General features: G+C 46.8%; 1 protein-coding gene across 1 annotated transcript; it reads left to right on the forward strand.

The window, feature by feature from the left end:
• Positions 1-1,033: 1,033 nt before the first annotated feature.
• Serp2 (stress associated endoplasmic reticulum protein family member 2) lies at positions 1,034-24,347 on the forward strand. The gene is given in 4 exon segments (XM_052732704.1): positions 1,034-1,316; positions 17,527-17,559; positions 17,562-17,698; positions 23,916-24,347. Coding segments are annotated over 4 exon segments (396 nt in total). The 5' UTR covers positions 1,034-1,232; the 3' UTR covers positions 24,058-24,347.
• Positions 24,348-26,634: the final 2,287 nt, after the last annotated feature.

Below are 26,634 nucleotides of genomic sequence, written 5' to 3' on the forward strand. Positions count from 1 at the left end.
CTTCCCCACCCTGGGGTGCTATTGCCTGTCGCCCCAACCCTGGATTACCACTTCGCACTTCCCCAGATCTTCGTTTCCCCCTTTCCCGAGCTCCAAAGAGCTAGGTCCAGCACACTCTGTGTGGAAAGATGAGCGGTTAAGCCCCTCCTCTATCTACATCTCAGTATCAGCATCTGGAGGTTCAAGCCCTGTTTTTGTCCTTTTAATGCAGGAAAATTCACAATGCTGTCTGAGAATCCATTCTCAGCAACCCCTGAAACAAAGATGGCTGATGAAGGTCCACGATGCCCCGAGGCAGTGTGGTGCGGGGTAGGGTGCGAGATTCAAGCCTGGCCAACGCCTTGGCTATGGGCAGTGACCCCCAAATCTTCCTGGGCTTTTGTAGGCTTACTACCGCTTTATCCTCCATGCGCCACTCAGCTATTTCGTTGGCAGTCTTCCGGTGTAATGCCCACCACTATCAAGGTGAGAAGGCCTGGTCCAACTCCATCCTCGAGACCCCTGGTCCACATTTGTCAGGGACTGGAAAGAGGCTTCCTGGCTCCTCATCTATGCCACAAAGGGTCTCTTCGCACGGCCCTGTAGAAGGTCCCATTGTGGGGCTCCCTCAGACACTTAAAGAGCAGGTTCCTTTAGACTGTCCCTCAACAGTACTATCCAAACCTGTTTGGGTTCAGCTTGTCTTTTGAGGCTCAGGTCTCGGTACCTATGGTCTAGACTTCAGCCTGAAGGCACCAGTGCCCTAATCCCTGCCTGGCCTGAGGAGGTCAGGTAACACAGTCGGGGGTCACTAAGGCCGGGTACAGCCGCGTCCCCACCCCCCACGCACGCACAAACGCGGGGTCACCCGAACCCTGTGCCCCGCAGCGTTCGATCTCAGGACGGAGACACCCTGGGCTAGGGTGCCCTCCGCTCAGCGCCCTGCGCTGTAGCAGCAGCCGCCTCTCGCTTCCCGCCTGGCCGTGCAGGGTAGGTAGCTGGGGGGACCGGAAGGATGGCGAGGAAGTCGGAGAGGGTTTCCTGAGATGAGAGATTACTTCCGTCCGCGCGCTGGCCTCTCTCTGGAGCCGGCTGGCTGGCTGGGGCTCGGGGAGCGGGGTGTGCGGGGTGTGCGGGGCTCGGCCGCGCCTTGCCACCTGCAGCGCCCGGGCAGGCCGCGGGGACCTGCGGCAGCGGCTCACCCCGGCCATCCTTGCAGGTGGGAGTCGAGAGCATCTCCAAGCACCCAAGCCATGGTGGCCAAACAGCGGATCCGGATGGCTAACGAGAAGCACAGCAAAAACATCACCCAGAGGGGAAACGTAGCCAAAACCCTGGTAAGGCGGGGGCGGCGCCGGCCGGGCCGAGCTGGCAGGACCCGCGGGGCGGAGCGGGGCGGAGCAGGCGGGCTCGGGCTCAATGCCAGGCCTCCCGGCCCCTCCTCCGGGGTCCCGCAGACTTGGGGACCCAGCCGGGCTCTGGGGGCGCAGACTGCTCTGCTTTCTCATGGGCGGAGAGGGCTCTGGTTGGTGGAGCCTCCCCAGGAAAAAATGGCCCATCGTCCTTGGAAAAGGCTTAAAGCTGCATCTTAGGGTCCAGTGAAGCCAACTGGGCTGGGAGCCTAGTAGGTTAATATGATGAATGAATGAATGAATGAATGAACGAACGAATGATAGAATGCTACTTATCCCCAGCTTCCAGACTACACCCCTGGACTCTTCCCCACCCCCATACTAAGATTTTTCTTTCTACCTTTTTTTTTTTGTAGTGATCTGTCTCTTCTCCCAGTATGTATTGAAAGGGCTTAAAAGTAGGGCGTGAGATTCCGACACACATTTCTCTCCATCCTCTTCTTCCTCTTGCAAAATGAGGCCTCCAGCCGTCACTTGGCTAAAGCTTAAGTGCAACGTTACTGTCTTCGTTCACCCTGTGAATTCAGGCTCATTATGATGCTGTAGCTGTAGAGACCAGCTTATTGCCAGGAGTTCTTTGCTCCCAGAACTGTGGGTTAAAGCTTTACTCCTGGAATTTTAAGTAAACTGTACCTTAGGAGCAGATCTTTATTTCCTTCAGTAAACCAGGTTGTCTGCTACAGAAAGTGTCAGGCCTGTGACTTTGAACCATCCGAGACTTGAGTGGGTTTGCGTCGTCGCGAAGAGCTGGTTTGCAAAGGCGCCTGGAATCTATTATCCTAAAAAGATTAAGGGGAAGTCCAGCCGAAGCTTGAGGTTTGTCTGGAAACGCAGACTTGATGAGGCAATGCCTTTTAGCCAAAGAAATTATGCTCGTTTGATTAACTGAGGGAAAAGATGGATGTGTAGTCATCACACCGGAATTCTTGCAAAACCAAGCCGAATTGTAGCAGAGAAACCATAGCATCAGACTCCACTCAGAGCTTCATACACAGCTCCGGGCTTAAGTAACCCTTAAAATTCTCTCTTTTGGGGGATTCGAGCTGTGATTAGAGGGAACAAAATGGCAAGGCATCGTAGAATGGGAACCACATTTTTACAGAGATCTGTTTCCCCTATATGTTTCTACTGGGAGGGGGCAGGGAGCCACTGCCCAAGTTGACCTTAAAAGCAGTCACTTTATGTTTCTAGGAGATCAATTCTTCCTTCCCAAGGGTGTCAGACCTATTTGCTCACGTAGTGGAGATAGGCAGTGTCTGATGATCTAAGGAATCAGAGCTCAGGGGTTAAAGGATCTTCTTTGACAGCTTATGTGAGGGCAAAAGGAACCACACAAGAACTAACTTGTGGGGCTGTTTTCTCCATCAGCCTCCGTAGACTGAAGAAAATGTTGGGAACCTAAAACAAAACAAAAGACTATTGGCTCCGAAGTAAAAGATGATGGGAAAGCACTACGTAGTAGATATAATGACTAGTCTTCAGCAATTCAGCTCAGCTTTCCCTGGCTACATTTAAATTATATTAAATGTGTGGTAGAAGTGCATTTAACAAGTTCTGCTATACCATGGCCCGCCTCAACATCGCCTCGAGCCTATGAGGACCTGGAATTGGCCAGACTAAATTTGTAATGAAGGATTCCCGGGCCCCAGTAAACATTCGTTTTCGGGTGTTTTGAAGGGTCTTTTGGTTAGCTGTATTGTAAGTAGATCAGCATCCAAAAAGAAAACAAAATTTCTCTCTGTAAATCCTGAATCTTGTTTTTTCTAATTACAAGTCAAACGTGGTTATACTTTGATAGAAGTAACTTAGAAAAGACAGCTAATTCTGGTTAGACCAGTAAATGGGAACAGATTTGCAAGTTCCCATTGAAAATTCAAGCTCATTGTTTAGAAAATAAACCTCCATCACCGTATACAGATGCTCCTGTCTGTCATGATTAACCAGTGGCTTTGGGATAAGTCAGTGCTTTCCTCCTAGAGAGCAGATTGATACAAGAAACAGAAATGGAAGGACTATTTGGGGATTGGACAGTAGGGATTCCTTCAGAGTGGAGGGGGGTTTAAATATCAGCGTTCTGAGCTGCCCTGCAAAGATTTTATAAAAGAAAAAGACAGCCCCTCACATATTGGGGCCTCATGTTTAAGGTGAGCCTTGTTCTTTTCAGAATGGATGTAGATCCATTTCCCCTGTCTTACAGCAATAGTATGGGGTGTGGTGGTATTGTGCTCCCCGAAATATTTTGCACACTAATGAACTTATCTGGGGTCAGAGGCAGAACAGCCACAATATTAAACATAGAGGTTAGGCAGTGGTAGCACACGCCTTTAATCCTAGCATTCCAGAGGTAGAGATCCCTCTGGATCTCTGTGAGTTCAAGGCCACATTGGAATCAGCCAGGCATGGTGACTCACGCCTTTAATCCCAGAAAGTGAGCCTTTAATCCCAGGGAGTGAGGCAGAAAGCAGAAAGATATATAAGGCGTGAGGACCAGAAACTAGAAGCATTTGGCTGGTTAAGCTTTCAGGCTTCTATCAGCAGTTCAGCTGAGATTCATTCTGGATGAGGACACAGAGGCTTCCAGTCTGAGGAAACAGGATCAGCTGAGGAACTGGCGAGGCAAGATAGCTGTGGCTTGTTCTGCTTCTCTGATCTTCCAGCATTCACCCCAATGCCTGGCTCTGTGTTTGTTCTCATTAATAAGACCATTTAAGATTCATGCTACAATGGGGCTTATGTGAATTGTCCCAGTGAGGTTGTACTGGCACCCTTTCCAAAAAAAAAAAAAAAAAAAAAAAAAAAAAAAAAAAAAAATTAAGACTCTCCAAAGGGCATGTACTGGCATTATGATCAGCTGTGTGCTCCAGAGCCCTCAAAGTCCACAGCTAATTTCCATCACTAGGGAATGCCTTCCCAAAGAATTTTGTGTTAAATACTCCAGGCTATGCGATAATAATTTGTGTTTAACTGTAGGTATAAAATACAGGACTCCATTTGGAATCCTGGATAGCCCAGTGATTCACATAGAGGCTCCTGGATTCACTTATTGGCTTTGCTGGGAATCGAGCTAAGATAAATCTTTCTCTAAAGTGCCATGAGTTGCAACAGTGGCAGCTCAATTGGTTTCTGACGGAAACTAGAGCAGTGAAGTTGGAGAGGAGGGCATGGGAGGGTAGATGTCACACTCTGTTCAAGTGACTTTGTTTGAAATCTCTGTGGTTGACTTGATCCCAGCTTGACCTAGTCTTGTGTGGTAAGGGGTGACACAGTAAAGTCCTATTGTGCAGTTCCTAAAGACTTACTTGCTTATTTCCTGGCCAGAAGCAACAATTTTGTAACATTGTGACTCCCGGCACACATGCCGGTTAAGGCCAAAGAATGAATGGCTTTCATCTTTAGTCAAAATTGACCTGCTGTTAACACCTTGATCTCTACTTTAGTATCTAGTCAGTGAAAAACAGAGATGACCCACTCATTACTACCAATTATGAAGTATTCTTAAAAGTATGGCTGAGCATGTAGCATGCAGGTAGGAGCCCTGGGTTTGATCCCAGCACCATATAAAACTGGGAGTGGTGGTCCACACGGATGTAACCCCAACATTTGGGAAGTGAAAGGGGAAGAAGAGGGTCAGATCTTCATTGTCTACATAAGTTGAGAAGGTCAGATCATCCTTGGCTACACATCAAAGTCAAGGCCAGCTTGGACTAGAAGAAAACCTGTGTCAAAATAAATAAGTGGACAATAATCTTTGTAGACTCACATTTTACCTGACCTATGAAATCACATTTAATTAAATTAAATATGCATGCTCATTCATTCTTTAATGAACATTTATTATCCTCTTTATTTAAATCTATGCCAGCTTTGCTATACATTGATGCTATGTATTTCTTCTCTGAAGAAACCCATCAGCCCTTATGGGGCCTCCAGTATCGTGGAGAGATTGACATTAAACATATTCCCCCGGGAGTCAATGACTCCAAAACTATAAAAAAAAGTCAAGAAAACATACAAATGTTTCATACAAATGACCAATGAACCTGAGTGAGGTAGAGCGGGAAGGCTAAAAATGTAATGGTAAGTTGAGACCTAAAGAATTGTAGCCTAATCTATAGAAAAATAAGGAATTCCTACCTTTTTTTTTTTTTCAGTACTGGGGACTAAGACCAGGGCCTTGTACATGATAGCTATGTAATCAAATATGGTTGTCCTATGTGGCCCATGCTGGCCTTGAACTTACTCTGTAACCCAGGCCACCCTTGATTTCACAATCAAATTGCCTTAGCCACCTAATTCTGAGATTCTAGGTATGTACCATCATGCCTGGTAAATGGGGAATAGCATTAACTATGAGTGTCAGCTATTAATAAATACAACATGTTTCATATTTTTAATACAGTGAACTCCCCAGGAAAGCCAATTGAAGGAAGATTGTACTGTTTTGTTCAAAACTTCACTAAACCTTGCTCAGCGTGTCAGGAAATTACATTCTCAATAGCAGTAGTGTTCATTTCCCTTCGAAACACTAGCACAGTACACCTCCCAAATGGGTAGCTGTCAGATCTGCATAGACTTGAGCGTATTTCAGCCCATGCTTTATAATGTTGAGTATCTGTTCAGATGTCCACAGCCCTTAACTGAAGACCACAGCTTGAGTTTGTGATTTGCTCCACAAGTAAACATCTACAGATTGTTTTTTCTACCAGTGGGCCTCTCTCTCTGCATGTTCTTTAGCTTATACTGAATGTAGCCAATCTTTTGCTCAAGTTACTAAAGAAGCAAGCTCATTTTTGTCTCCCCCTGCAAATTCTTTCTTTGTCCTTTTTGTTTGATAAATCACTGCTTTTTCTGGTCGTCTTCCTTAAAACCTAGGTGCGCTCTGTTCATTTATTTGGTCTTCCGGGAGCAGCTGTACTCAGGCCTAGAGCTGTTGCAGAGGGATAATCTTATTATACCTTTGCTCTTGTTTTGAGAAGAGCATCACGTATGCCAGGCTCTTCCTGCAGATCTAGGTGTCCTGCTTGCCAGTATGTGTAGACTTCTCTAAGGTGCAAACGTCATTAAGACTTACCAGCTTTTTTAGAACATGCTGTTCCCTTCCCATTCACACCCCGCCCCCAGAATGCTGCATTACTTCTGTGGGTTACAATGATTTCTGCTGCACAGGCCTCTTCCATTTTCAATATAGTGATGGTTTAGGGGAAACGTCTGTGCTCTCGGGTCCTTCTGGGAATGCACAGACAGACATAAGAATGAAAGGTGAACTACTCATAAGAGATACTTAAACTTGGTAATAAATTGAATCCCATCTCTTGCTCATCAGCAAACTTTGAACCTCAGGTTCTCAGCTACAAAATAGGAATAATAATAATCCTTGCACAGAGCCATTTGTTCTGGAGATAACATACATGGACTGCCTGGACTATGCTTTCAACAGATGGACACAATTATTAGTACTATCACTAGCCTTTAATATCACCATGTGTGTTTTTATATTTATACCTCATTCACCCCTACAATATTTTAGAGCACCAAATTCATTAACATTAATAAAGTAATAAATGACTTGCTTTACAGAATTTATCCCAGTTTTGTATAATTGGCTTTACTCAGCTGTGTATCTACCCATGAAGAGTTGCAACCAAATCTGTCATTTGTGCACAGTAGGATCCCAGCACATCAGAACCTCGCAGGACCCTGTAAATGTTTCCTGAATCAATGAACCTGACCTTGAATTTTTATTCCCTCACAGAGGCCACAAGAAGAGAAATATCCGGTTGGGCCATGGCTGCTGGCGCTGTTTGTTTTTGTCGTCTGTGGCTCAGGTATGGCACTTCACTGAATTGTAGCCCATGTTCTCCACTGTCCTAGAGGAACCATGCTTTGTCCACAGCCTAAATACACAAAGAAGTATTGATTTGGGGTCCAAGGTCATCCCTGCCTTAAACCTTAATCTTAGTGGGTCTTTATTTGGTTTCTATACCAAGTATGACGAGACAGAGTTGATACACTATCAAATCATAATCATAAAATGATTACAAGAAATTAAATGTGTTACATATATGCTGTGAAGTTCAGTTGACTTCTGTATACACACAGCCTATATAGATTATTTGGAACAGAAGGTGGAATACCTGTCTGCTCAAGATAAACCCACATTCCAAAGACAGGGAGGGACTTTATGTCTTAGAACCTTCTACAGAAAGCTCAACCAGAACAGAGCCTTTGACCTAAGCCATAGATCTGGGTATCTTGATACTTTGGGGTGGTAAGTTCAGAGAGCTGTGATTAAACGCTTGCAAATACATACACACGTACGCACAAGGGGTGTGAGCGAAGAAAAAAAAGCATGCAATTCTGTTCAATGCTGTTAGTGGAGCCTTGCCTGGGCTCTTGGTACCAATGGACTAAGTTTCTGCAATACTAATAAGTGGATATTACTTCTTCTAAACTCAAAGCATAGTGTCAGGGGTCCCCATCCTCCTCTGCCATCTCTGTTTCTGAGGACAGGGACCTCAAGAAGCCCGTGTCTTCCTGTGTAGGCTTAGGCATCCCAAGACACACTTCTGCTCCAATATCAAGAGAAGCCCATCATGACTGGGGGTCCAGCTACTTGAGCTCCAAGAGATTGCTTTCCCAGGGAAACAGAAGCCCTTGGGGGTTGAAACTGAAGCGCTTGGGGATAGCATTATCTTTTGAAATATTTTAAAGAGGACTCTGTGTTTCAAGAAGAGAAAATTGTCCACTCAAAAAATAAGAATTCTAACCCTCATCAGTTTTTCTCTGGGGGAAGCTACCCGGTATGTGAGTGCCTTACCACTGATTTGAATACATTCACCCAACCCCTGAATGTTTCCAAGAATGGGCTGCCCACTTCACAAAGAAGCAAAAAGTCTATTCCTGGCCAGGTGCCGTGGTGCATGTCTGTAATGCCAGTACTTGGGTAGCTAAGGCAGGAGGACCATCATTTTGAGGCCAGTGTTGGGCTACCCAGAAGGTTCTAGGCCAACATTGGATGCACAGTGAGACCCTGTCTCAAAAATAACAACAAAACTCAATGCCTGCTCTCTTCAGAATGTGCAGATATTTTTTAATATGAGTGCCTGGTAGATCCTTCTTCAGACTGAACTCACCTGGTTGACTCAACCTTGCCTTAAAAGATGTGCGTTCTAAGCCAGGCAATGGTGGCACAAACCTTTAATCCCAGCACTCCGGAGGCAGTGGCAGGCAGATCTCTGTGAGTTCGAGACCAGCCTGGTCTACAAAGCAAGTTCCAGAACGGCCAGGGCTATTACATAGAGAAACCTTGTTTCAAAAAACCAAAAAGAAAAAAGGAAGAAAGGAAGGAAGGAAGGGGGGAGGGAGGGAGGGAGGGAGGGAGGGTGGGAGAAGAAGAAGAAGAAGAAGAAGAAGAAGAAGAAGAAGAAGAAGAAGAAGAAGAAGAAGAAGAAGAAGAAGAAGAAGAAGAAGAAGAAAAGATGTGCATTCTAGACCTTTCTCCCAGATGCACTCAATGACCTTCTTACAGGACAGCATTAGCAACTTCAGAAGATAGCCTGGAATTGTTGTGACCGCCCAGACAGTCGATTTGTCATCCCACTCGATCGTACTACTGCCTCTGTTACCGTGACCTGAGTTTTCAGTTTAACCCTCGTGCTTTTGACTGTCACCCTATCAGCCACCAGCCCCATCCGGTCTTCATATCAATTCCCTGCCCGCCTCAAAGATACATCTGTGCACCTCTTTGCCCCCAATGAATCTGCTGTCCCCCTACACATGTTGTTTCATTTTCCTCTGGTTCTCATCATCGTCTCAAATGATCTCATTTCCTCACTTATTGTCTACTTCCTCCCACAAGAGTGGTCCAGGGAGGCAGTGTTTCTTTCCCACCGAGTCTGTAGATCCTGCACAGCACCTGGCACACAGCAAGTGTGGAGGGGAGTGAGAAGGTGGATGCCGAGATGGATGGCCAGGTACCGCCCACACTATCGGCACTTGGCCACTTTAGAAAGACGAAGTCTAGGTTTTGAGAGCTCATATAAAGCTCCATGATTTAAAACTTTTATTGTTGGCTGTCAGTTGTCTTTTCAAAGTGGCCAAGTTCACAAGCATACAAAAAAAGAGGTGTTCTGATGTTCTGATCTACTGTGCAATATGATCAGCGACATGGCATGATATATTTAACATATGACTCCTCGTCGGCACTGCATTGGTGGGAACAGTGTACACAATTGCAAGAGACACAGTCTCTTAATGCAGCACTTCCCTCTGTGTGTACATATGTTCATCTGGAATTCTCAGCCTCTGGTGCTCTGCCTCTGATTTTTTACCTTTAGCATGTGCCAGCCTACATTAAAAAGTTATCTGTGCTCTTAGGCTTTACGACCAGTCTATAGACAGATGGATCTTGAACCTTGAGCTTTTAATATAATTATCCTCTCCCAGCTTTATGACCTCTGAACATATATTATACCTCCAAGTCACCGATGAAAGGTCTAGACTTGGCGAAAACTGTGAAACACGGTGAGGCAGCCTCCTTCAACTTGACTTTGAACCTCTGCACCTTGCAGCCTGGCTCTATGCTGGGTTTTGAAATGCGAACAACATAAGAGTTTGTGGGCATTGGGGAAGGCAAGGAGGGGGGCTGGTGCAGCCCAGAAGAGAGCACACCACATTGACCGCATTAGCTCAGCGATGTGGATAAGGGCCTTCCCCATCACACGGGCTGAGGAGGGACCTTCCTGCAGTTGAGCTGAGTTTGGAAGTGAGCATTCAAACAGATGGGGTGAGGGAGGTGGCTCCGCCAGAGGGAACAGGATGTGCCATAGGCACAGAGGCACCCCACAAGCCCAGTCACAGTACCTCGTGTCCCTGTTGCCCAGGTCCTAAGTAAATACGAGCTAATGCATGTTTACTTTCTAGCATCAAGGTTTGCAGTAAGGACATTGTAACCCTCCAACCTGTCTGTCTGGGTGCAAGTCAGTAGAGGGTTCTGATTTGGCTCCTTTCTCTCAAATCCATGTCCGTTATATAAATATCACATTTCCATGACACTCCTAGAGTTCAGTCATTGCTCGGGGACCAGGACTGTTGCCTATACAGGCTTTGTTACCTTTTCTGTGAGTCTGTCGGGTCCCTGGGGTATGGACCTATAAGCAAGTCCTCGAACTTTGGATTAAAAGGGCTCAGAGAACAGATCACTTACTGTACCCATCCATCTCCTCCCTCCTCTTTTTTCTTTCTGGGGGTGTGGAAGATAAGACCCAAGGCCTCCTTCATGCCAGACATTTTCCCACTGTGCCACATACCCCACCCTTCTACTATTCTTGTGGCACCTCATTCAGTCTCTCTAGCTAGACCATTTTGCTTCTCCAGACAGGTGAACTATGGGAGCTGAGATGCCTTGCTTTTTCTGTCCCCTCATAACGTACTGCCATTGTCCCAAAGCATCGGGCTCATCTCTTTTCAAGTTACAGCTAAAAATAGTATGCACATCCCCCCATCCCACCCCCACCCCACTTCTCCTTTTAACAGCTGTGGTATTGTTTTCATACACCTCAGCTCAAGTTGGCCTCGGCTCTCACTCATCACTCCTCCCAGTTGATCCCTGGTGTACTACCCTTCACTCTTTGTACACGGCCCTTTCTAAACAGAACATGTCATGAAAAACACGCTTGTTCCTCCAGATCTGTCCCCGTTGCCAGCTCTCCAGGATTAGTCAGTTCATCTTGCAGAACCTTTCCAGCTCTTGACTTTCTCCCCTTTCAAAGTCAAGGACTACACCTCCCACCCCTCTTCTCTCTCCACTTGAAAAGATGTGACTCTGTCAACTTTAGCCCATGTATTGCTCCTTCATGTGAGTGATGAGCCTTCCTACAGGCACTGGAACACTAGAAACCCTCATCCCTGGAGTGTCTGGCCAGTGTCCCTGTTCTAAAATCCAGCACCGCGAAGATGCTCCCCTCTCTATTCTGCTGTGCTTGCCTGCCATGCTCATGCAAGGTGCATTGGAGCTTCGTGAGGGAGCCCCACACCTCTGCACGCTCTCTCCACCCTCTGTATCATCTTCGAACATGTTATACCCCCTGGTGTAAGCAAAAGATTTGTCCCACCAAGTTCCCGTGACAGCTTCCAGGTCTTCTTGCCATCTGTGAGCTCCTGGATTGAGTTCCTCTTATTTTGTGTATTCCCCTAGAGACACTGAGGACAAGGGAACATCTCCTATGAGTAAAGGTATTGATCGTCTATCCTAATCTCTTGGAAGTCTTGTGCCTTTCATTCTCTTATTTTATTAGCCTACTTTCCTAGATGATGATTGGTTGAGCAAAGTGCCCTTTTTAGAAATAGTGTCAGAGTACTGATGGTAAATAATATTCAGGTCAGTCAGGTAGTGAGAAACACACATTTTCTATTTTTTTTTCTCACCGCAGTCTCAGAGAGAATTAGGGCTGGCGGGGAGCTAATGTTTAACAGATGCTCACTTACTGGCCATTCTTGCTCCATTATGTAGAAAAGCTGGTTAACAAATCTATGGAACTCCTGTACTACTTCTTAGTCGTTCTGTGGCCTTCTTTGTCTGGTGCATTTGCCCTTTCTGGAGTCTTCATCCAAAGGCTTCAGCACAGACCCACATCCAGGAAATGCCGTCCCCACACTGAGAAGCCAGGTGAAGCAGCCGTTCCCCCCCACCCCGGGGGCTGCCTGAGGCCACCACCACCCAGCCAAACCTGCTCTTGCTTCTTGCCAAGGTAGCTGGCTACGACCTCTAACAATTACCCCGAAGAAAGGCAAGAACAGAGGCTGTCCAAGTGCACCTGCAGAATAAGTATATCTCCACTTTCTGAGACTGCAAAAGTTTGTCTCCAGCAAGGGACTTCTTGGCAACCCTGTAAGAGGCCTCAGAAAGAAGGAGAGTAGAGTCTGCCAGATAGGAGGGTTCAAGGCCTGGATCCTCTGTAGTCGGATGAACGGCACTGGACTAGTTAGTACTCTCTCCATGTTGCTTTTCTTTTTCTGTTTTTTGTTTGTTTGGGTTTTTTTTAAGATTTATTTATTTATTATGTATACAGTGTTCTGTCTGTGTAGAAGAGGGCACCAGATATCATTACAGATGGTTGTGAGCCACCATGTGGGTGCTGGGAATTGAACTCGGGACCTCTGGAAGAGCAGCCAGTGCTCTTAACCTGTGAGCCGTCTCTCCAGCCCCATGTTGCTTTGCTTGTTGAAAAAATGGAGATAAGAGCCAGGCGTGGTGGTACAGGCCTATAATTCCAGCACTTACTCAAGAGGCTGAGGCAGGAAGAGCAAGACTCTGACTCCAAGTGGGGGGTGGGGGGTGGGGGAGAAAAGCAGTCGGCCACAGGTGTCGAATGGTTCTGGGGATCTGGCCCGTTACAAGCCCAAGCCTGCCATCATCCATCACAGATACCAGTACCTTGCAGAAAATGTCAGTCCTGCTATGGAATACTTAGTCTCACATCACTCCTTCTCCAGGCTGTGTATCTAATTGATGGGCCTAGCCTCAACTTCCCATTCTTGATCTATCAGAAAACCATCAGCCTGCATGTCTGCCTGCCTCTTGCCTCTGAGGATGAATGAGAGCCATTCTCAAAGCTAAATCTGTTTCCTCATGTGATAAAACATAAGCACCCCCACCCCCACCCAACACCCAAGAGGAAGGAAGTACCACTGTAAGGACCAACCTCAGCAAATAGTGGTTTATACTTCAAATTGAGCATTAAAAAAAAAAAAAAAGTATGTTTCATTTCCTTAAAGCAATGCTCATACACTCCCATTTTGGGGTGTTTTGCTTATGAAATTCAAAACACTAGGAATCACGTATTCTTTTGAGACTACTGTTGTCCAATGGGGACACATCTGGACCATTTCTTGCTTTGTTAAATGTTGTTTAATGTCATAGCCAGTTTTATTTTTATTAATATTATATAGATTATGTCTGAAATGAAAAACGAACCTGCTCTTCGTCTGGGATTTGGAAATGCTTGAGCCTGCCGAACTGGCTGGATTTGTTTCTCTCTACTTAATCTCTTCCGATCCTGCCCCCTATTGAAGGAATTCAAGGGCCCTGCAGGAGATTGTGCACCACCCCACCCCCCGCCTTGTCCCTCTTTTTATCTTCTATTTTTTTTTTTTTCAAGCAATGAGGCCTTTTTGCAGATAAGCATCTCCTGGAACAGTCAGTCTTGGCTTTAAAGATCGCCTCCGCTAGAGAATGGTTCATAGCGTCAGAGGACTACTTGGTTTTTTTTATCTCAAGACAAGCTTCCTCCGGAATGTCTGCCTGTGACTGTTCCCTGCAGAGATACTGTCACACAAACACTGCTGTCTGCTGTCTCCTCCAGCCTCCTGCAGACATGCACACTTGATGCCATTCCCTAGACCACTGATGCATCCCATTGCAGCTGTTTGTGCATCAAACCATAATCCCCTGGTCGTTTCTCCTCCTCTTCCTCGTTGGTCTTGGTCGGTGTTTTTGTTTTGTGATGCTGAAGGCTGAACCCGGGCCTCTACACATGCGGAGGGATAACACTACCATTAGGCCACACTCCCAGCCCTCAGCTCTTCAACGCTTTTTAAAAAAATGATTCTTAGACAGTAGGTAGCAACTGGTTAGTGATGTCTGCCATGAACATACTGTGGTCACCAAAGCCAAATCCTCATCTCTGTTGTCCCCAGACTAAACCTTTTGTAGTATTCACAGAACAACTGTGTTCAGTGCGTTCCACTTCCTTCCTTGACCAGATGGCTCCTAAACATTCGGTCTTTTCTTAATATTCTATCTGGGCGATTTTTTAAATTTAGATTTAGCACGTGCATGCTTCTGGTGGTCTTACAGCCCTACTTATCTCTCCTGAACCCAGTGGCAAAGAGCGGCAATCTGAGGCATTCCCTTTGTGGCAAAGGTGTATTCTGTTCCATCCCCGGGTAGACTTCAGCTGAGATCAGTGGAGCCACTCCTTTGCTTCTCTGACAGACCCTGTTAAATACCAGTCACACCCCAGTTCCTTCCCAGGATATTTCTCCCTTGTGTATTTATTTCAATTTTATTTCTCCTCTCTGGCCAACCTTAATATTGATTTCCTAATTAGAAATGGAGAGTTTTAAGGGTTCCCAAAGCCTGGGCATTCTTGAGCTCCCAGATCGGAGGGACTTGTAGTGGACAGGATTAACCAATGACTATTATTTCCGGCATGCTTTTCTGATTTGTATGAATTTGCCAGTGAGCTTGTGTTTTATAATCAGAACACTTTCTGAGAACAAACCCCGGATGAGTGCTTTTCAACCTTCTTCCCTTTGGAAGGCCGAGGACTCTGCTCAAAGCTTAATAAATTAAGAGAACTGTTGTAATTGATGTAGTGGTACAGCTGCTATGTGTGTCTATGTGTGTGTTTATATGCATGTGTGTTAGTCAATGTGTAGGTTTCTACCTGTGTGTAAGACATTTAGGTTCTGTGTTTCTGTGCTTGTGTATGTATTTGTGTATTTATGTGTTTATATATGTACTGATATTCTATGTGTTGATGTGTAGGTTTCTATCTGTGTGTATTTACATATACGTGTCTGTATTTCTATATCCGTGTGTTTACATGTGTATATGTTTATCGATGTGTAGATTTATATGTGTGTGTGTTGTGTGGATTTGTGGATTTCTATGTTTTTATGTGTTTGTGTCAGTATATGTGTTTGTATGTCCATGTGTATATTTGCTATATGGGCTTCTTATATGTATGATTATATGTTTAGATTTCTATGTGTTTGTGAATGAATGCAAAGTCATGTGTATTGTGTATGTGTGTGAATGTCTGTGCATGTGTGTAAGTTGTGTGTCTGTATATGTGGGAGGATAGGGTGTGTGTTGAGGAAGGTGTCTGCATATATGTGTCTGTATGTATTGTGTATATGTATGAACATGTATGTGTGTGTGTGTGCATGAGACTGTGTATGTGTGTCAGTGTGTATATGCCTATGTGTGTGCCTGTGTGTATTTGTATGTATGTGAATGTATCTATCTATGTGTGTCTATCTATCTTTATGTGTGTGTTCGTATCTGTGTGTGTCTATGTGTCTTTATGTGTGTATGTGTTTGTATGTGTCTATGTGTGTGTTCGTATCTGTGTGTGTCTATGTGTCTTTATGTGTGTATGTGTTTGTATGTGTCTATGTATCTATCTCTGTGTATGTGTGCTTGTATGTATCTATGTGTGTGCACATATCTTTATGCCTGTATGTTTTTGTCTGTGTGTGTAGGCCTATTGTCCTGTGTCGCTAGATATTCTGACTTTTGTATCTGTAGAAAGCAGCAACCATCTTTGCTTACCAGGTCGAAAATTGGATCTGGCCTCTCACTCCAGAGTTAAAGCCCCTCTCTGAGCACAGAGCCTGTTCTGTTGATTTGGTGCTATGCAGCCAGCCAGCTCCCCTGTTTCTGGGTGGGGACATTGCTTTTGTTGGTCAGTTGACAGGCTGCACTCTCCTGGACTCTCGGGGGACTCTGCCTTGGGGGTTGGGCATGAAGACAGAGATAGCATGCCACAGGCAGGTCCTTTTTCAGGACAGCCTTTTCAGAACTGATGTGAAGTGATTCTCCTGGTGTTCTTGGGCCTGAACTCTTCCCCATGCCCAGCCTCAAGGGTCAGATAGTCCAGCTCTGTCGCTGAGTCGATGCCCTGGGACATCCATTTCCAGTAGGGCCACACCCTGACCTTTCTTAAGCCTGGCCTCATGTTCAGAATGACATGGGGGAGGGAAAAGACTGAGTCATGGATACGCCAGAGACACGAGGAAGGACAGAACTCCCTGTTGTGTCTGCTGCCCTGTATTTCCTGTGTGGGAATCACCACACAGGTCACCAGCTTTGTGGTGACATGTCTTTGAACTCAAGGCTCAGTCACCAAAGTAGGACCTTTTGCAACAGCTAAGCCCTTTGCAAAAGGCTGCTGTTCTCTGAGACCTTCCAGGAGCACAGGAGAAGGTGTGCATGTTGGAGTATGTTGGCTGCAAGCCACCAAGCGGACAGTCAGCTCTGTTGCACTCCAACACCAAACCCAACCTCTACTGAAACCTGGTCTGCTGCCGGCTTCCCAGCTGCGTGGCCATGTCCAAGTTCCTGATGCCCACTCTAAGCCTCAAGCCTCCCATGGTTAAAGAGGATGGGGCTGGTTCCGAACTCACAAGCCTCATCACAGCTCCTCCTGAGGATTGACAGTTAACATATAAAATGCTCAGGGGCAGCATATGTTTTTTCTTACTGTAACAATGTACCCGCCTCTTCTTCATACGGCCTCCCTCCCTCGCCCTCCCCAGCAAAGTTCTGACCAAGGTTGTAAATGCTTACACTTTTTCAGTCCCCCTGCTTCATGCTGGTGCAGACATGCATGGTGGGCTCTGAGCTAGCAAACGACCTGCCTCATCTTGACCGGCTGCATCTGACAGGGAGAGCTGCGGACAGAGGGAACCTATTCTCCACTTCCAGAAGGAACACATTATGATCTAGCCCACGGGGTGAGAGCAAGGTCTGTTCCCACTATTTCACTGACCATTTCCTGAGGATTCATTGTCATGCCAGGCTCTGCGTTTTCTTTCCTAACCACACAACCCTCTACAGGGAGGCTGCTACACCCCTTTTTCCAGACCGTCAAACTGTCACACATAGAGAAAACCAGCCAGAACTTCATATCTAAACATTAAGATGACTAGTTCCCAAATCTAGCTTTTTGAGACCCCAAGCCCATGTGACCCTGTGGCCTAACGGTTAGTGCTCTGAACTCGGGGACTTCAATCTGCTTTCTATTGCCCCACAATGCCCTCTCATATGATTTTCCTGAAAGCACTATGGAGCAAAAGTTTGCTAACGTTAGGCCTTGGGTATGCCTGCATTGAAAAGAGTTCCTGTTAAAGCATCCTCTGGATTCAGCTGCCAGAGAACTGTTTTCTAAACATTCCAGATGTCTAACCATCTGCTCCCAAATGAGAGATCTTTCCCCAGCTACCAGCTGCTCTTTCATTGGCTTCCCAGACACAGACTGACCTCTCATTGGTTCCCCAATGTTCTCTTCCCCTCCCTCTTTCCTGGAAACTTGCTCCGGGATAGACTTGAATCCAACCATGTTTGCAGGTTGACCACATAAATACTGGCTTTTCCTGGAGACTGGCAGAACATTCTGGAAACTGCCCCCAGAGGGAGTCACCCCAGAAAGCATCCTGAAGTGCGTGAGAACTGGACACCCCCAGAGGATCAAGATGGACAGTCTGGAAGAGACATCTCCACAGCCATCAGCTCTCCCAAGGTGACCCGGGGCACTTTTGTCACGTGCCCCGTGTGGGGTCTCTTCCTGGGAGGACATCCCTGTCTTTGTTGGTGACACTTGCCTTTTGACATCTTCTTGCCCTGACCTCTCTGGCATCTCTCTACTCTTTCTTCCCTGGGACAGCCCACAGAAAATGGTGCCTTGCTTGCCTGTGTCTTCATGTTTCTCCCTCCAAGAGCTTACTGGGTCACCTCTGCTGTGCCTTGTCTCCTGACACCTCTGCCTATCTTTCAGGGGACCCATGCTTTTCTTTAACCAACCTTCGTTCATCTCTTTCTTAATAAAAAATAAAGTTCAGCTTCTGCCGCTATCTTATCTGCCAAACGGATATTGAACTGCCTTGATCTCTTCTGAGCAGCTCTCTGGGTCTCTTATCGTGAAGTGTTTATTTACGGTAAAAGTGGCCTTGAGCCTCCCATTGGAGCAGAGTCCTGGCCTCTGTCCTTTTCCTATGAAACACAGCCCAGAGGTCCGTGCACATTCACGGTTGCAGCTACGTCGAGGCTGGCTCCATTTCTTAGCTGTTAGGAATTGTGAAGTTGTGAACACAGATGTGCATGCATCTCTGGGGTGTGATGGCTTCCATGTACCCACAACCAACTGATATTCCCACCATCAGTGCATCGGGCTCCTTCTTTACCACTTCCTCACCAGCATTTGTGGTCATTGTTCTGTTTTTCCTGACGGTAGCCATTCTGACTGGAGTCAGGTAGATTCCCAAAGCAGTTTTGATTTGTGTTACCTTAATGGCTAAGGATACTGATCATTTTTTAAAGGCTTAAGAACTGTCTATTCAGTTCATTAGCTGGTTTATTCACCGGGGGTAGGTTTTTTGTTGTTTTTCATTTGTTGACCGGGTATTTGATTTTTCTAGCATCTGTGTTTCAACACGTTCTCAGAAGATCATGGCATACACTCATGTTTAAGATTATCTGCTCCAAGGTGTCAAAGACATTCTTTCTAAGGAAATGCCTTTTGAATTTATGGAGAAAGTGGGTCTTGCGGCAGGAGAGAGCACATATTTTGGATAGAAAGGATGGCCTAGGAGAAAGCCTTGTGGCTGAGCCAGGGAGTTTTGGAAATCAGGAGGGAGTTTCTGGGCAAGGGGAAGAATTTTCCAGGTGACTCCAGACAGGTAGGCAGGCACAGAATCTGCAGGTCTACAGAATTTAGCAAGAAGTTGTTCCTGATTTGCTTTAAACAGGGGGTAACCACCCCCCACCCCCATCCTATCTGCTTTTAGTTAAAGGCTAAATCTGAGTTTCTTGCAGGAAAGGGATTGAAGAGGAGCCTGAGCAGAACGGTTAGAAGTCATTGCAGAGTTGAGGAAAGATGGTAGCGACTTGAGCTAGGGTGGCATCTCAGGAGACGGAGAGAATACATATCCCAAGATACCCATGTAAAGTCCACAGGGCATCATCCGTTGGAAGGTTATGGATGACACTAGAGTTCTGTGTTTACATGGAAGATGATGTCACCAACTTTGTCAGTGGGAAGGCAGAGTGAGAAGTCTGACAGTAATTAGAAGACAGAGAGTGAATATCCGCAGCTCAGAGGGATGGAGAGTCCCATTGTGAGTGATTCCCAGCTCAGTGGCCCTGAGCTCTGTGGGCCAGGACAGCTCACCTCAGGAGAAAGGCTATAACGAGGAGAGTCAAATCACTAAGCTTGTGGAGGGATTTCAGTGCTCAACCCCAGTGTGTGGTGGAGGAAGATAACCCCATAAAACACTGAGAGGAAAGAGCCAAAAAGAAGAAACAACAGGGCTAAGACATCCCAAAGGCGAACGGGGAGCATTTCAGACCGGAGCGCACTACAGATCGGGCACCCAGTGACAGGGGGGAGGGAAGTGAGGCAAAAGGAGGCTGCGGAGCCTCTGTCACACTAAGTGACACAGAGGTCACTGTGACTTGAGCAAACTATGCTTCCGTGGAGAAGGTAGCAGAAGGTAGAATGAGTGGGATTGAGGTGGGAATACGGTGTGAGGACATGAGGAGATCGGCTGTGAACATCTTTAGAGATGCGAACCAGCTGTAGGGAGATAGAACATCAAACACACTAAAGCTTGAGTTGGTTGAGAGGGGGAAGGTGAAGAACCTTAAGCTGAGATCACCTAAGGTCTCTGAGGGTCAAGATCCAAACACAGATGGGCAGGTGCCACTCACTCCGGCAGATCCTGCTCCTGCAGAGACTTCCCTGGGGCCTCTGTTTGTGACCCACCCAGGACCTGGTGGCGGGCCTGGAATGGCCGCCTCCCTGCCCTTTCTTGGCATCCCCCCCCACCCCCCGGGTCTAGTCTGCCCTCAGCCCCTCTCCCGCAGCCCGTCCAGCTGTTTTCCCAGCTTTGTTCACCCACTGTTAAGTTATTAACTTGTCAGGGTCTAGACTCCCTGCTTCCTTTCCCTCTTTGATCTCACCGCTGGCTCCCTTCCTGTTTGCGGCGTGGAAAGTCAGCATTTAGAGGGCCAGGGTCACAGAGCGGGTCAGTGTTGGCGGGCACACAGAATAACAAGCAAAATAATCGGTTTAAAATGTAGGAAACTTCTTGAAGACACTGATACCACTGGAAAAGGAATAATAAACACCCCCATCTCGCCACGGTCTTAGATGTGAACTTAAAATAGACTTCAGCCAGTCATTTCTCCAAGAGGGGGTTGTTCTGTAGGCAAATTAAAAGTAATAAATACTTTGTATGCTAATTCATGGCTTCAGTTAGGATAGGATATCACAACTACTTTTAAATACTCAAATCGGCAAATTGTTTAATATATGTCTTGCCACTCTGAGACTTACCAATTTTGTCTAAGATTCCTTAGACTAAGAGCAAAGTAAAGTAAATCAAGTAGCTTTATCCTGACCTAGAACTTCTAAAGTCACAAATTAACACAATATGAAGTGTGATAGACTAAGACATAGCCTATATCCTACTCAGTGACCTATGGCCCACTGATCCTCAGATGAGATGAAGGAAAGGTAACTTTTTTAGCATTAACCAAGGGCAGGTAGATTTTTGCATATATCACCATATTTATTCCTGGGAATCTCTGGTTTTACAAACAGAACGTCGAACTCAGAACTGTTCCCCAAAGTTCATACTTTATCAGGATGCAGGTGACAGGTTAGTGTCACTTGCATGGGCAAGTCATGGTCACTGTTCTAATAGTAATACGGGTTCAGTGTCCAATCCAAAAATTTGAAGCTCAAAATGTTCTCAAATCTAAAAGTTTCTGAGCGCTGACATGATCCCACAAGCAGAAATTCTTTATTTGACCTCATGAAATGAGTGGGCCACAGACAAAATTCAGGTACACTAAATATATTGTATAAAATGATGTTTAGGGGCCAGAGGGATGGCTCAGTGGTTTAAAGCCCCTTAACCCACTTCCCAGCACCCACATCAGGCAGCTCACAACCACCTCTAAGTCCAGCTCCAGGGTTCTGATGCCTTCTTCTGACCTCCAAGGGAGCCAGCATACACATGGTACACATACTTATGAGCAGGTACCCACATGCTTACACACACACACATACACACACACACACACACACACACACACACACACACACACACACACACACACACGGCGGGGGGAGGCTTAAAAAAGAAATCTTCAAGTTAAACGTGCTAGATAAAAATGAAACATACATGACTTTCATGTTTAGACTTGGGTCTTATTGCTGTAGTAGCACATTGTGTATGTATAAACAACTTCAAACAGAGAGAGAGAGAGAGAGAAATCTGAAACATTTCTGGTCCCAGTCTGTTCCAGTAACTGCAGCAGGTATGACATATGACGTGCGTTGTATTTTCAGTGTGTGAGGAGCCCTCACACATGTTGTATCATTTAATGCCTGACTGTGACCGTGACCATGCTACCAATACTGGTACTTGCTTCCCAGAAGAGAGGGACTAGTTGGAGAGACACTAAGTTATTTGTCCACTCGTGGTGGCTGTGATTCAAGCCATTCCACCGTAATCTAACCTGCTCTTTATAAAAATCAACTGGCTTGAGAAGATCAGGATGACTCTCAGCCCAGAACGTGACGGATGCGCATGTGTGTTTTTCTTACATGTGTGTTTTTCTTATCGTGACAGAGTATCTAGCTCCCGGTGCCATCCCTCCTGAGTCAGAATACCGACTGCTTATTTAATCTGTACTTCTTGTCAGGCTTGCTGGGGAGGACAGGAATGTTAGGTGTTTTTTCAAGTTTATAAGTTCTGGTTGGAAACTTTCTCATCAAGAGCCAGCCAAGGACCCAAAGTTAGCCAAGAAAACCTTCAAGCGGAGCCAGAATTAAATATCATAACTTGCTGAACTAACTCTTTCACGGTATCTGACAGTCCTAACGGTCTTTGCTTAAGTTGATCCTTGGCGGCAAAGTAACAGTGCGTGTGAGTGCATTAACACCAGAGATGTGACCAGAGGCAACAATATGGAGACAAAAGGGTAAGAAACAGGACTGAGATGTGCAGGTGGCCAGACACTGTGTCTTCCCCCATTACAGTGTCGTAGCAAAGGATTGTTAGCTATTGTTTTTCATAGTGATACCTATGCTCACTGGATATTCATGAAGAGATAATGTTAGGTCACGATCAGGTTTCCTAATTCAGGAAGATGATGATGTATATATACAGTGTATCTATAGGGAAATGTCCCCCCTGGGGAATGCATTAGCACTTATTTATCTTAAAATCCAGCCGTCCAAGGAAGATTTCCCAGGGCTCTCTGTGGCATTTCTCCTCGTCTCTAAGCACAGCTCCTGTGCACATCACAGTGTTGAACATCCCTACTGCAAACCCCTGAGATCTGAAATTCTCTAAAATCTGAACTTTCTGGTGATGATGTGATGCCACCAGTGGGAAGTCCAACTTTATGCTTTGCTTCATGCATAAAATGAGTAAAAATATCATGTAATGTTACCTTCGGGCTGTAAGCTGCGTATGAGACATAAGTGAAGTCCATGGTGAGGGCTGGGGCCCACTCCTAAGAAATCTCCCAGTATATATGCAAATATTCCAAAATCCAAAAGAAGAACCTGAGATCTTCAACATTCTGGCTTCAAGCGTTGGGATAAGAACTATGTAACCTCCAGGTACTCAATCCCATGAGGTGATATCACCCCACATGACTCATTTCCTGGGAGTTCCTGAGAGCCCAGCTTAGGAAGTGGACTTCCTGGGTATTTGGGGGGATGCATTGTGCAGAGAAGGAATGAGACTCTCAACAATTCTACATTGATTCTGTTTTTTAATCCAGTGATCCAGTGGGTGATGCCCAGCCTCCCTCTACAAAGTGGAAGTCAAAAATATTAGCACGCTTGGAGTTGCTTTCCTGAGTATCATCATCCTCACCAGCGTGGGGAGCCACCAATCGCTGGGGAAGATGTTTTAAAAAGCAAAAACAATAGAACATACACAACACCCCCTACACACACACACACACACACACACACACACACACACACACGAAGGGCCTTCTTTTCCCAAAAGCCGATAGCTAGAATCAGGCTAGACATTACTTAGCTAGTTCTCTCCAGGCGCTCAGGAGTTCTCGGTGGCCTTCAGGCTCTTCTTACCCTGCTCCATATCCCACCAGCCCAGCTAGTTAAAGGTGAAGCCCTACACTAATCAGTGTTGCCCTTGATGAGAGACAGTGGGCTTCAGAGTCACAGGGACGCTGAAAGACAGATGTGTTCGGGGTCATGGGCAGCAGAGGCCAGCCTTGCGTGTGTGCTCTGAACACCTGGCCTGCCTCCCCGCCACCCCCTCCCCCACCCGAACTGGTTGTTTCACAGGTCATGGCCGTTTTGAAAAGGCAGACTCACTGACGTGCTTAATGCATTCAGTTTCTGCACGAAGGCCCACATCTCTCTCCCCAGCAACCCCAGAATATAGATGGGGAAGGAGGCCAAGGCTATCTTCCATGCCTCGGGGATTTCTGGCTGCAGCTCCTGGTGGAATTAGCAGAAGTTATCTATTAATCCCAGAGGCATCCATCAGCAGCCAGAGCCAGGCTGTCTTTTCGAAAGAAATGCACTGACCCTTTGTTAACGTAAACTCTTGTTAGGAAGTATCTAATCAGCTCTGAGCCAGCCAGTGAGAGGCAGGGTCAGCAGAAGCCGGGTACTGGGTGGGCTGGGTTTCCAGCGTTAGGCTGTCTGGTATCTGAGCTGTCTGTTTTCTTTCCTTTCCCAGCTATCTTCCAGATCATACAGAGCATAAGGATGGGCATGTGAGAAGGCCAGGGCGTTGGCTGCTGCTGCCCTGCTGCCGGCAGGTGGAGGGCCACGGAGATCTTCAGCAGGTCTACAGCAAGCGAACGAGCCGCAGGCAATAGAAAGGAGGTCCCCTGTTATTCCCTCCCACTCCATGGTGGAGGTTTGACCAAATTGCCTTCTCACAGGACATCTCCCTGCATCTGTGTCCTCCAGTGGAAAGGACTCTGCTCTTGCCGGCCCGACTGGAAGCCACGTGGGGGGTCGGCTGTAGTGCTCCCTGTCCGGTTCCCCGGGTTTCACTGTGGTGTGCATGTGGTCCTCTGAGCGACTGCCCATTTACATCCTGCCAATACGGTCTCTTCTCTGTCAGGAATTGGTTTTACAAATAAATGTCTTCATTCAACCTTAATACCGTGTGTGAGCTACCGAGCAAAAGTAAACCGCAGAAGAGCTCAAGACAGATGGGCCCTCAGCGAGGACTTGGTTATGCAATGGAGGACCAGACAGAGCAGGGTTTACTACATCCCACCCAGACTCTCCACACCATTGCCCAAATGCAGCAGTAGGCAGTTCTGATGGTGTTGCTTTTATCACACACTTGAGTTGTTTTTAAAAGTGTGCTTGTGCGTGTGGTATGTGTGTGTGTGTGTGTGTGTGTGTGTGTGTGTGTGTGTGTGTGTGTGTGTGTGTTTGGATATGTATTTATCTCTTATTTAGGTTTTGATGTTCTTTCCCTCCTAAAGTCCAGAAAAGGAGCCTATACTGTGTGTGACAGTCTGATTAGCCCTTATCTCCCCTTATCTCCCCATGGTCTGCCTGGGAGCAGCACAGAGCAGATGTCTCAGGCCTCCTGATGAAAACCACCCTACCCCAGGGCCCAGCGGCTGACTCCAGAGCCCTAAAGTGCAAGTGTCTCCAGCACTCTGGGTGGGCAGCAGGCCCTCCTCTATCCCCCGGCTTTCTCACAGCCTCTAAAGGCACGTTCTCACACACAGGAGGGAGTTACAGGAACAGCCCCAGAGATCTTAGGCAGGATTAAGGGTAGCTACACGCAACTTTAAGCATGCCTGTAGTTATTTGATTCCATCTCTGTATTGGTATCCTGTTTTTCATGTTTTTAACACTACGAGAACTTTAAAAAGGGAAGTGTTGGGACTGGTTAGTAAGCCTCATGAATCGGCATGTGTCAGATCACTAGTCTCACCTGGACCTTTGGTGGTGGTCTTGAAGGCTGTCTATCCTCCCACCACCTGAGTCCCCAAAGGACCCCTTCCCCCTCCATCCTCCTTCCTACCCCACCAAGAGGGCAACACAACTCTCCCCAAATCAGCACCCCAAGCCCAGGTTGCCAGCAGCCCAACTGCCCACCAAGAGGCAGAAGAAAGCTTCTTGTCCCAGGCCCCCCTGCCCGATCATCCCCTTGGACTCCAGCCGGGTGTTTTTGTCTTTCTCCTCATCGCCCTGATTAAAAGTATACCTCCCACACACCACCGAAGTCTGTGACTAGGCCAGGGCATTGTGGCTCAGTCTCGAAGACAATCCATTTCCCTCTCCTCGATACAGACTTCCCCATAATGGCCTCAGTCAAAGGGGATTGATCGGTTATCCTCATTTCAAAGGGAAGCTGGAACTTCTGCAAAGGTCAGCTCCAGAGAGACCCAGCTCAACGCCAGGTGACAGAGACGGTGGGTGGGTTGGTCAGCCACCAGCCATAAAACCACTCTGATTGATTTCTCCCCCAGCCATGCAAATCACCCACCAATTGGTTTTGTTAGTTTCCGGTTGCCCTCCTGGAAGTGTGTGTATGTAACACTCTGGCGACTGATTCCATCAGTCCTCTCCAGAGACAAGAGCTGCCTGCCGCAAGCACCTGAGGATCATCACGGCTGATCCATGCTGCTCAGCGGGGGGTGTAGTCACGTGACACCTAGTCAGAAATAATCAGCTGCCCACAGGCAGCATCCCCACTTCACCATGGTGCATGCTCTCCCCTCTAGTACGCACTGATTTTCTTCTGCATACACTATTTAACCTTTGCAATGACAGTTGTATGTTTTACAACTGACTTTACAGTTCAGAAATGGGTTTAACACAGATCCTTAGAAACTTCCAACTCCATGGGAAGGGGAAGCACTGGGTGGGAGACCGGTAACGTGGACTCCATGGTTAGGAAAACTGGAATCCTACCGATAGCAAGCCTATAGCCTGAGAAGCATCTAAGGTGGCATCCTCCGTCACAGTCCATACCACTGGCACCTAACAAGCAACTTCTCTGGGACTTTAGGTACACTATCAGATAGTGCCAAGAAAGTGGGGGGGCATGTGAGCCTGCAGATGCAGCACGGCCTTAAACCCACTTAAAAACACTGGAATAAAGCCGCTCGATTAGAGGACCGTGAGGAAGAGGCTGCTGGGTTTTTATGACTAGAGACCTCTGATTAATCAGATCAAGTGAACCAGGTCTCGTTCCAATATCAGGACAATAAGCTGAAAGGCAGCTGCACGGGAAGCCTGATGGCTCTGCACACTCGCACTGGCTTCCCTCACACAAGGGCCAAGCAGGCTGGAGAGGCCTTTTCCCCAAGGAGCTGTTCAGTTTCCAGGTGCTGCTACCATGGCAACAGAAGCCATCTCAGAGGGGAGACAGAGGGCAGCAGATCTGGCCTTGGCCTAGAAGTGGCATCTCATCTCCAGTC

The sequence above is a fragment of the Peromyscus californicus genome, unplaced genomic scaffold, assembly GCF_007827085.1.
Source record: "Peromyscus californicus insignis strain IS unplaced genomic scaffold, ASM782708v3 Scaffold_12__1_contigs__length_115047231, whole genome shotgun sequence".
Classification (NCBI taxonomy): domain Eukaryota; kingdom Metazoa; phylum Chordata; class Mammalia; order Rodentia; family Cricetidae; genus Peromyscus; species Peromyscus californicus.